This window comes from Hesperophylax consimilis, chromosome 21 (assembly GCF_061612785.1).
Source record: "Hesperophylax consimilis isolate HC1 chromosome 21, BYU_Hcon_1.0, whole genome shotgun sequence".
Lineage (NCBI taxonomy): Eukaryota > Metazoa > Arthropoda > Insecta > Trichoptera > Limnephilidae > Hesperophylax > Hesperophylax consimilis.
Window position 1 is genome coordinate 599,834 of NC_142856.1, and position 12,649 is coordinate 612,482.

At 36.0% G+C, this 12,649-nt stretch overlaps 1 protein-coding gene across 1 annotated transcript in view; it reads right to left on the bottom strand.

Annotated features, from left to right (window-relative positions):
* The window catches only part of mesh (sushi domain containing 2 mesh), a 38,276-nt gene that overhangs the window by 16,938 nt on the left and 8,689 nt on the right, over positions 1 to 12,649 (bottom strand). Inside the window, exons 2-3 of the mRNA XM_089644443.1 lie at positions 4,197 to 4,435; positions 3,266 to 3,631 (exon numbers count right to left, since the gene is read on the bottom strand). Coding sequence (XP_089500569.1) covers positions 3,266 to 3,631; positions 4,197 to 4,435 — 605 coding nt within the window. The remainder of the gene's footprint in view (positions 1 to 3,265; positions 3,632 to 4,196; positions 4,436 to 12,649) is intronic.

Consider the following 12,649-nt stretch of genomic DNA (forward strand, 5'->3'; position numbering starts at 1 on the left):
GTGTAATAGGTTTTTTCAAAAAGTTAAGATTTTTTTTCAGAATTTCAACGGTTATTCCATCAAAACCTGGTGCGGACTCAGTTTTTAGGTTTTGTATTATAACAACAGTTTCTTGTTCGGTTATCGTTTCGAATGTTTTTACCGTTTTATTTAATGAAGCTACTGGAATTCCTGATGTGGTGGTATTATCTATGTTGTTAGTAATTTCGTTTGCGAGATTTTTTCCGACATTTGAAAAAAAATTATTGAAAGCATTCGCACATAGTTTTGGGTTATCAGAAACTTTCATCATATTATTGTTAATGTGCAGCTTTAAAATGTCACTTGTCTTTCTTTTTTTATCAATTATTTCATTTATTGTTTTCCAAATTTTTTTACCACTGTTACCTGAATTTAACATCTTTTGTTTGTAGAATTCTTCTTTGGTCATTTTAATTAGTGCCGTTAGTTTATTTCTGTATTTTTTAAAATGTAAAATAATCGAATTATTTAGTGGGAATTTTTTTGTAAGTTTAAATAATTTTTCTTTTTCTCTAATGGAAACCACTAGACCATGGGTAATCCATGGTTTAATTTTTTTGAAATTTTTTTTATATATTTTTTTGTGTATTTCACAGCTTGAATCTTTTATATGCTTTTGTAAGGTGTCATGAAATTTTAAAGCACTATTATTTACATCTTCTGTGCAGAGTATAGATTCCCATGTTTCGTGAGACAGTTTTTCATGAAGTATTTGTTGGTTTATCGATATTTTAGGCATGTTAGATTTATTACTATTATTAATGTTTTGTTTTTCTATGTTAAGGTTAAGAATACATGTATGATGGTCCGTTATGTTGTTTCTCCATATTATTGTTTGAAGATTATCAATGTAGTTGGAATTACACCATATGTGATCAATAATTGATGGTATTTGATTATTAAATTCTCTAGTATATTTATTAATACAGGGTTTAAAATTTAAAGCGGTCATCATGTTAATATAATTGTCCTTTTCAATAATGTGATTATTTTCAGCAATGTTAATATTAATATCGCCAATTAGAAAATTATTTGTACATTTATTATTTAAAATAATATTATTCAATTCTCCAATAAAAGTGGATATAACAGCAGAGTGTGTCCTGTATATTGATATTATTTGTATAGGTAGTTTATTATTAATGCTCAGTCTTATAATAATACAGTTTGCATTAGTCATATTCGTTTCAGTAAAGAGTACGTCTTTAAATATCGTCTTCGTGTATATAACAATACCACTATTTTTGTTAATATAATGTGAGCTAAGAAAGTAGTTGTAATTGGGGAGAGTTGGGATGATTGAGTTGGTGTTTAAATGTGCTTCAGTCAGTATGATTATGTCAGGATATTTGTTTAATAAATTTAGGTTTACTAGAAAATGATCAAAATTTTTCTTGATAGATCGTATGTTTAGATGCATTACGGTAAATGAATCTGGAGTCGTTTGAAGTATTGTGTTACAGTCATTAGAGTTGTCACAAATTACATTTTTTACGTAAAAAATTTTTTCCAGATGTTGAATAATGTAGTCATCCATTTCTAGTTTTAGCAAAAGGACTAAATAATATATAAGCGTTTGATGCATTTTTGTTCAGTGAAGCGAAGGAATATATTTTAAAAATATTATGATATTGGTAATTGTATTGTATATAGTTTTTAAACGGTTGTGAAATGTTTTCTTTAAACACATTTAAAGTTTTGAAGAATTTAAACGATATCATAATTTGTAGTATACAATGAGAGTTTTTCGTAAATGGAAATAAATTGATATGTAAATTATTGGAAATTAATATACAGAATTTTATATAAAGTACTGAAGGTATATTATAGTTTTTATAATACAATCTAACTAGTAAATTAGTTTTATGATATAGTCAGAATTCTATTTTTTCCAAAGCTATTTTAAGCATTCTTTGATAATATGGGCAAGCTTTATTATTTGCTAGGTGATTTGTTGGTATTTTTAGATTGAATCTTTCATTTGTTGTGGCACAATTTTTACATTTTGGAGAAGTTTCCTTATTTTCACAGTCCTTGTAGGAGTGGTCTCCTGCACAGTGCATACACGACATTTTATTTGTTACCTTTTGTAGGCATCTGCTTGATGTGTGCCCAAATTTAAATACCACATAATAATAACAATGTTTTCAAGGCATCAATTTAATGAGTGTTTCTAATGTTTTAAATGCAATTGCTAGCATTTTTCCTACTTATTTTTATTTTTAAATACAACTTTACTCTAATACGATTTAAGATTTTCACGGCCAAAAGTATTTTTGTTATTTGTTTTTGGGGTGTTATGCCGTGTTGCGCTAACTCCTTCTTTAGCCAACGTTTCGTACAGCATTGCAGTGTCCATCATCAGGGCAGATGTGTTATTTAACGTATTATTTTATTAAATAACACATCTGCCCTGATGATGGACACTGCAATGCTGTCCGAAACGTTGGCTAAAGAAGGAGTTAGCGCAATACGGCATAACACCCCAAAAACAAACAACAAAAAAAACAACTTTACTCTATGCATATGATAAGTTTTTATGGGGTACTCCATCTAAACAAGAACTCTCACACTGAAGTTTTTTTTTTTTTTTTGTATTTGTATGTAATATTGTATATCTAGATTATTTTATGTATTATTTTTTTATTTAGCCCTGATTTATTTACAAAATATATGTAATGATACTGTTACCCGGCTCAGAACAGATATTGTCTATTATAGTGAGTCGGGTAGCGCACATGATTTGTAAATAACCATTTATGTTAATAAACGACCGGGTTACCGGCAATAAAAAAAAATTACATTGAAATCCGAAAGTTCGGGTCTTATTAAAATCATTAATTTCCCGGAATCGGGTAACCGTGCTGAATCAGGTAACTCCCGATGCCAACAATAGGCTGAATGGAGTTAATATTTCTTTCATGCCGGCATCCCCACACATATATAATATATAAAACGGGTATATAAAAAGCCTCGTCCGGTATGACGAATCACATTTCAAATCCGAGAAAATTTAAAAAAGCCGAAACAAACTAGCCCTCGTGTGTACATAAATATAACCCCCTAAAGCCATTCCCGTATTTTATAATGGTTTATAATTTTCTTAAATCAACATCCTATTGTAGATCATCATTTTGATAGCGCTGAGGGCCTAATCTGTAAATAGATACCCTGTGTACCAATAATTAATTTACACGAAAAATACGTAACGATTTAAGTGTTCTTAGTATGTGGGTAAAATTACCTTGAACAGAGCATTGGCGAATCCTCCAGCAAAGGACATATTCTTCCATGTGACAATAGCAGAGTGCTTAGGTTTGAAGTCCTCCGCTCCGATGACCCCGGTCCTGACATCCCACATCAGCCTCTCCCTCATCTCAATTCCTGCCTGGTCGGTCCTTCCCTGGAGATCCCTCTCCATCCTGAAGTAGACACCGGGGTCTCTCTGGTCAATGTCCTCGGCTCTCAGGGATCCAATGCGGCACTTGCTGAAGAAGATCCCGATGAAGGAAGGATCGGCCTTGGCGGGCCAGTCCTTGACTGGGAAGGTCAGAGGGTAGGTGTAGTGGTCTGGAGGGTCGCTGAACTCCAAATATCCGTGCATGGACACCTACGAAATAAATAAAATAGTGAAAGTCTGTTGATTGACATTAATTGACGACAAAGGGAGCTACTAAAACCGTTAGGCGTAATATCACTGGTCTGTCGGTTTATTGGTAACTGATCCATTCAATCCATTCTGGAATATAGACATCGAACATATCAACTACCATATGCCTACAATACATCCTAAGAATCTTTGGACACCTTACTAAAAAAAAACTGAGAAGTCGAGTCTGCTCGTGGTTATTGTGCGATGTTGAGGACAGGATTGGGTTGGACTGTATCACATGTATTCGGAACATCAGCCCTGCCTCTCCTCGCACAACCTCTGCAGTTGCATTCCTGAATGTTCTGAGTAAGTACACGTCCATTTTCCAAACCACCTCATCTTTCCATTTCGTCTCCTAATAAACTCCTACCAGAGAAGGAGATTCCGAACCACAGATATCGACCCAGGGCCGGTCCTGAGCCAAACGGCGCAAAGCGCTAGTAAAAACCTCAAATAGCTATAAATAAGCGGCCGGCTGGGTGAATTGCTAGTTCAAACTCAGTAATAATGTTTGAAAACTCACCCTGGTGTAGTTGAACCTAAACCCGTAGAAGGGCAGCTGGAAGTTGAAGTTCTTGTGAACTTGGGGGTTGGAGGAGTGGATGTCCCGCTGGTAGTCGCCGAGGTTCTCATCGCCGCCCCTATCGTAGAAGGGGTACATGAACCTGGATCTCAGGGTCCGCAGCCGGTTCTCCGTGATGACGTAGGGTTGTCCATTGACGCTGTAACTGGTGGAAGGAGCGGTCCGACCATCGATGTGAGCTGGAAACAAAACACTAAATTAATACGACTTGTTTTTTAAAGTGCGACAAATATTACGAAGTACGAATAACATGACAAAATTTTAACTCCTCCTATTGCTAGTGCGATGGTGAAAGCTAACTAAGCTAACCTTAGCTATTTCCTGGGTGGGAACTGGCAACCCGAAGGTTTGGACCACTGGGCCACTAAGCGGCAAGTAATTCAATTTTAGAAAAAAAGCGTACATGTTTACGTGATTGCCACCGAAGTTTATTGAATATTTTACAGAATTCAAAATTTACATTCACAAACAAATGTGAAATTTAAAAATAACAATGCATCATATATTTGTCATATGTTTGTTCTATCCGCGATGAGCAGATGGTCCTTTATTCGAGCTGGGTGAATATTGCACAAGCGGACGTGATTGTACTACAGCGGACTTGAAACTCTGATAAGATTAGGCAAAAGTAAATAATAACGACATTCACAACTTTTGGTTACGGAGCGAATTTCTTTCACTTCTGAGTTCAGACTTCTCAATCTCAACCCTCAGGGATATTCTATTGGAATTAGTGTGTATTTCCGCTTTGCAATAAATACGCTTTCTAATTTTATTATTAGAAATAAACATACAATTTTTAAGTATAAAAATTTTAATACAAACATAAAATAGTTTTAAAAATAGCTCACTCTACGTTTTTTCGTGCGCTGATCTAAAATTACTTACACGAAATGAAAATACATATTTTTTTAGACAAATGTATGATAAAATAATGTTTACGACTTTTATAAACATTATTTTACTATAGTGTATTATAAACATTATTATCATCTCGCTTTTGATCGTTTCATATTTATTTTCATTATTTTTTTTCTCAAATTGCGGTCGGACTTTTGGTTTCATAGAGATGGAGGTGAGTTTTGCGGTTGTTTTCTAGTTTTGAATATAAAACGTGCGTTTTGTATTTCTTAGATCATTTTTCTCACAATGACAGTAAGAGAGATATATACACCTACCTGCTAGTTATCTGTGAAAAATCCCGCAGTGTAACTTGACTTGCCAATAAGAAAACTGAGTAATACGGTAAATATGATTTAATATTTTCACGCCAAAAGTATTTTTGTTATTTGTTTTTGGGGTGTTATACCGTGTTGCGCTAACTCCTTCTTTAGCCAACGTTTCGGACAGCATTGTATAAATTACAAATCTGCCCTGATGATGGACACTGCAATGCTGTCCGAAAAGTTAGCTAAAGAAGGAGTTAGCGCAACACGGCATAACACCCCAAAAACAAATAACAAAAATGAGTAATACGGTCATATTTTTTTTATTTTAACATTATTTCTGGCTTTCACCCTTCAAGGGTGTTCTTGGCCATCATTTAAAATTATTGAGAAATGAAAGGTGAATTTAAATATTAATTTTATTTAAATGGGCAAATTTCAAAATTATAATGAAAATTGGAGTCGAGTTCAGACTTAGGAGAGATGAGATGTTGAATGGAGGGGAGGCAATTTTAGATAAGGCTTGATAGAAGAGAGGATATTTGTTTAGAGAGGGACAACCAAAAAATATGTGATCTAAAGTTCCCACTTCTAGACCACAGAATGTACAATCTGGGGAGTCAACAACGTGAATTTTAAAAAGATGGGAAGGAACGGAACAATGTCCGATCCTCATTCGAATGAGTGAAGAAATTTATTTTTTTGAAAAATGAGGGAATTGCTGAAACCACGGTTTTGATGGAATAGTTCTTTGTATTGAGGCATAGCAGGCTCCCTTGGATTGACTAGCAATGTGCCAATACTCTGCCCAAACATTGCGGGATCTATCTTTGATGATGGAAAAAATGTCAGATAGGGGAATGTGGTTTACGAGGGTAACAACAGGGTTGGACGCTCCTTGTTTTGCCAAGGCATCCGCAATATCATTACCCATGATACCAACATGTCCAGGAATCCAAATCAGAGTTACAGTTTTACCAGAGCTTTGAATGGAGGCTATCATCTCTCGAATAAGGCATACAAAGTGATCATCAGGATGAAGAAGAGGACTGGATTTAAGTTTTTGGAGGGAACTGAGAGAGTCAGAGAGAACGAGGGAATGTTCGAAATTATTTTTGATTATATATTTGAGAGATTCTATTATTGCAATGCACTCGGCTGAAAATATTGAAAATTGATTTGAAATTGAATGAAATATTCTGTCATTAGAATTATTGTGGTAAACGTTAATACCTATACCACAGTTAGGAGAGTCGGGAGATTTGGATCCATCAGTAAATAAAAGAGAAAAGTTGGGCCATTTAGATGAAATAATGTCATTGAAAATATTATTGACAGTTCGGGCCGGGAGATTGGAATGACTTTTAAGGATTCCGATCCCTTCAAATATTGTTGGGGATAGGGTGACGTGACTATATTTTAATTTGTATAAGGGAAGTAGATCATTTTGGATGATGTGAAGCTCTGAGAGAGACTTAAATTTTTTACAGATGTCAGGAAGAGGTTTAGTTGAAGCTCTGATTGTAGATGAATGGGTTGAGTCAATGAACAACGAGACGCTGGGGATAACCTGATGACATTTAGAATTTAAACATTTAAGAACAAATTTGTCAGCAAATAGTTGACGCCTTAAATAAAGAGGAGGATCAGAACATTCTACTTGAAGGGAATTGATGGGTGACGATTGCATCGCTCCAGTTATAATTCGCAAAGATTTAGATTGAATTTTGTCTAATTTATCAAGTATATTTTTTGAGGCAGTACTAAAAAGTGGGCAGGCATAATCGAGATGGCTTCGAATAAGTGCGTTGTAAAGCAACTTAATGCAAGTAGGGTGAGCTCCCCACCAAACGCCAGATAAGGATCTGATGATATTTAATTTTTTTTCGCATTTAGTAACTAAATTATTAATATGGGAAGACCATTTAAGTTTCCTATCAAATGTTACTCCCAAAAATTTTACTTCAGAAGCGTTGGGGATTGGAGAATTTTTAAATAAAATTTGAACGGGGGGGTTTTTATGGCGGTTTGAGAAGGTGACACACTGAGTCTTTTGGATTGAAAGTTCAAAACCATTTAAGGTGAGCCATGTGCAAAGGGCATTCATGGCTTCGTTAAGATATTTGACGGCGAGAGGGATGATTTTGGATGATAAGAAGAAAGCTATGTCATCTGCGAACTCAATAACTTTTACTTGTGGGGGAATAGTGACATGCATATCATATGTGTATATATTATACAGTAAGGGGGACAATACATCGCCTTGTGGTAAACCCTTCCAAACAGACCTACTTTGAGGAGAAATATCTGGAAGTTCAATGAAAATTTTTCTATCTAGAAATAGATTAATAATAGATTGGACAAACATGGGGGGAAGGCCAAGGCCTAGAAGTTTTTTTTTCAGGATTGGGATGGAAACATTGTCAAAGGCGCCTTCTATATCTATAAAGACGGCAAGACAAACTTCCTGTTTAGAAATTGATAAATTAATATCAGTGCTGATGATGGCAAGGTTATCTTGAGTGGATTTTTTTTTCCTAAATCCAAATTGAGATGGAGAGAGAAGCTGTTTACTCTCGACAAAAAATTCTAATCGGTTTTTAATTAATTTTTCATAAAGTTTACTGAGGGTGGATGAAAGAGCGATCGGCCTGTAGCTGGATCCAGAATTTGGTGATTTGTTTGTTTTTAAAATAGGGATGATTATTTGACAACTCCAGTCATCAGGCATTATACCAGTCTGGAAGATTTTGTTTAAGATGCTTAAGAAGTGGTTTAGAACATTATCATTACTATTTTTGATTATGCTGTAAGGTATACCATGTCTGCCTGGAGATGAGTCCTTGACTATTGATAAACAATTTTTTAGCTCAATTAAGGTGAATGGAGAGTCTAGCCAATGATTAGACATAGGAGTATTATAGATAGGCGTTATTTCATCTAAGTTAGGTACAGAAGGGGGGGCAATTTTGTCCAAGAATTCATCTATCCATTTAGAATGAGACGCTCGAGGAGATGGTGAACTGAAGGAGGATCGAAATCTTCGGATCATAGACCAAACTTCCGAAATTGGAGTGTTCGGAGATACTGAACTGCAGAAGTTGTACCACCCAGATCTTTTTTTGACCTCAATACCCTTTTGGCATTGGATTCAGCGTTTTTGTATATAAGATAGTTCTCCATAGTCATATTGTAACGATAGGAAAGAGATTTAGCTTTCCGAATTCTTACTACTTTGGAACATTCCTCATCCCACCAGGGAGTTGGAGGGAGTTTTTTTAAAAGAGATTTAGTTTTAGGGGGAGGATTTGATTTATTTATTGCAGTTATGAGCATTGATTTGAAGTTATTATAGTCATCTTTGACGGAAAATATATTGGTGTCGGGTAAATTTAGTAGGAACTTGTCCATATGAGAGTTAAATTCATCCCATTTGGTGTGTTTCGTTTTAATCTTTGTCGAAATATGAGATTTGTCCGATTGGAAAGAAGTTTGATAAGTAATGGTGATCGGGAAATGATCACTGGAGCAAGGGTCGGGGGACACCACCCAAGAGGAGAGAGAACCCAGACTAGTAGAACATATCGAGAGATCCACTGCACTGGGGTTTGTGCTGGGGCGAGAGATCCTAGTAGGAGATCCGTCATTCAAAAGGAAAAGGTTGGATTGATCTAGGAAATCCATCACACTTCGACCATCTCGGTCGGAGAAAGCAGAACCCCAGACGGGGGAATGGGCATTAAAATCGCCTAATATAAAGAAAGGAGGGCTTAGTTGACTTACAATTTGCAACCAAATTTGTTTATTGAAGTGGGCTGTTGGGGGAAGATAGACTGAAATAAAGGATGTGTCCTTTATTTTAGCTGCAACCATTTGGAAGTCAGCATTGGGGGGTTTGATATTATTTATTGGGGAAAATGATATGGATTTCTTAATAAAAAGGGCAGCACCGCCGCCCGAACCTTCTGGGCGGTCGTCGCGGAGACAGGAATACCCTCCCACATTAAAGTGGGTGGATGGAGTAAACCAAGTCTCCGAGATAGCAGCCAAAGAAATAAAGTTGGAATTTAATAGGTTAAGGAGATCAGATTTGTTAGAAATAGCACTTCGGCTATTCCACTGAAGTATTTTGAAATCTTGAAGAGTCATTTTGAATAAATGATTTTAATGTGGAAAAAATAGTAGCAGCGTTGGACGGTAGATTAGTTTGAGAAGAAATAAGGTCAATTAGAAGCATAATGAGAGTTTGGATAAATGAAGAATTGTCTTGGGAGAGTTTTTCAGAAAGTTTTAGAGAGTTCATTGAGGACGGATTATAATTATTTGCACACCCATTTGTGGCATTTGAAAGAGGTGAACCATTGGGATTTAAGAGCAGTGAGTTGTGTTGTTGCTGATCGTATCCAGGAGCCGGTTTAGAGATATCGTTTTTGTATGTGAATTTAGTTGAACGAGAAGAAGTTGTTGTAGAAGAGGGAAGAGGGTTGGATGAGGAGTTGCTGGATAAAGCCTCAGCAAATGATTTTTTGACAGGCGGGAATAGTTTAGAAGCCTGCAGAAAAGACAAGTTCTGGGAGGCCATAGAAATTTTTATATTTTTTTGGCGAGATTGTTCTGGGCAAGAAGTGTTGATAGCTGTATGTGAGCCTGAGCAGTTAAAACATTTGGGTGAGGAGGAAGAAGGACATTGGTCAGCTGCGTGGTTTTCTCCACATTTAAAACATCTGGGTTGAGATCTGCATGCAGCTTTGGTATGACCAAAACGGCAGCAATTGAAACATTGAGTGGTGGGATAAGTATACATTTCAACTGGTAATGAGTTGAAGAATAAATATATATGGGAGGGAAGAGATTGACCTTCAAAGGTGATAACTACAGATTGGGAGGGCTTCCAGGAAATTATACCCTCAGAGGAGTCCTTGTAATTTAGCCTCCTGGCTTTTATGGGATTGCCAATGTGTTGGGGGGTTGAAAGTGAAGACAGAATTTCTTCGATGGACAGATCGGTCGAGATACCTCTGACCAGGCCCATGCGAGTGACATTGAAAGTAGGGATATATGCCTTGAACTTTGAATTAGATGAAATGAAGATATTTTTGATGAAACTGTTGGCAGCTGACCCTGAGAGGAATTCGACGGAGATTCGGAAGCGACCCTCGGCTTTTACACCTCCAGGCTTGATTGAAAGGTTCTTGCTATTTGATAGGAATTTGCCAAATTCAAGAGGGTGGATGGTTTTTCCTTGCTCAGTTTTTTGGGCGTATACTATGAATGGGCCACGGGAATGAGGAGAATAAAAGTTTGTTGGAGGAAGTTGAGAAAGTGCTGGTGGGGATTGTGAAGTCGAAGGAGAGTCAAGTTTTATTGGGGAAGAAGGAGTAAATTTCCTTTTTTTGGTAGAAGTCAAAATGACAGAATCACTGTCAGAAATTTCTCCATTTTCCCCGTCTAGGGGGTCTGGAGAGGGATCTGGGGGCTTTGTAGGGGGTCCAGGAGGGAAATCTTCCTCCATTATTCACAACAGTAAACAACTACAATAATAGTATGGAAAATGACAGAAGTAAAAAAAGGTTATAAATATCTGGAAATCAGCAGCGAAAAGTGACTCCTGGAAGATCAGGAGGGAGAAGAAACCTCAAGGCACAACACACTACACTTTTTTTTTGCCAGAAAACAAAAAAGAATGGTAAAAAATTAATTTTAGATAGAGCAAAACAAAACAACTGATGACAGCCAAATGTTATTGTTGCAATGTAATACGGTCATAAGATATTTAAAATATATTATAGATTTAATAATCGTACTGTAAAACATTTAATACATGCGTTCCTTTATCGTTCATCTCGAAATGAAAATATTCTTCTTATAATTTGATAATAATTACACAACACGTACAAGCAAATAAATACACAACACATACAGGCAAATAATTACACAAGACATACAGGCAAATCATTCTTGCTTCTTTTACATTTATTTTATTTTAGTTATTTGTAATTTAAGTTAGCAAATTACTAATATTATAACTTGCACACTATTACATGTTTTCTTGCTTAATGTTGTTCTTACAATCTGAGTAGTTTACTGTATCGTAGGCCTACTACGAGGTAAGATAGGAATGATAGACTTAGACTTATTAAATGTGACGGTTAGTCAAACAACTGTCCCTTAGCAAGTTTTCCACATTAGGTAAGATAGCTGCCAAGAGTGTGTGCCAAGACCGAGTTTTTTGGCGGTCCGTCCTCTTCTGGAGGTACCAGACATCAGAAGCACTTGTTGTGTACCGCTGGCACAGATAAAATAAAACATACAATTATTTTATCGTTTTTGTATTTGCACCTGAAACTCGGTCATCCGTAGATTAAATTACAAAATATACCTAGATAATATTAAATATGTATGTAAAAATGAAGTCATTTCACAACATTTATTACTATGTGTGGGTACTGGGCATCTACTCGTTCCTACATTCTACTTGACGAAAGGCCGTTATACGTATTGTGTGATCAGAAAACAAGGAAAATATTAAATCAATTTTACCAGAAGTATGGGAATAATTGAGCATATTTTCGGCACACGGACCCGCCCATAACACTTTTCAATCGGAAAAAATGCTACCTATACTATGGTACTAAACTCTACAACAACTCCACTCTCATTCCAAACTCACAGCAATATTGTACCATTTAAGGCGATGCACTACGTAGCAATGCAAAATCATGTTTCAGATGCTTTAAATAAATACCGCGAGTATCTTGGCCTTTGAAATAATCGAGTATTTTTTTCATTAGTCTTTTTCTAAGCCCAGAAAAAAATAATGAGGCCTATGAAAACTGCTTTAAAGTTCAAAATTTCCTACTTACGAACCCATTTTCAGTTATGGTTTTATTGTACAAGGTTTTCCAATAAGAGGTGTTATTTTGATATTCAATCGTAAAAGATCAATGGTTTCGTTGCTTGTGTGGCACGTAGCGGCGTCTTGTTGAAAATAAACGTTGTCCAGATCAATTCCATACAATTCAATTCCAATTTCATTCCAAATCAATTCCATCCGGCCATAAAAAATCATTAATCATCTCTCGATGGCGCAATCCATTCACCGTAACTGTTGCTCCAGCCTCATTTTCGAAAAAGTAAGGTCCAATGACTCCGCTGGACCATAAACCGCACCAAACAGTCACACGTTGAAGATAGAGAGGCTTTTCAACAATAACTTATGGGTTTTCC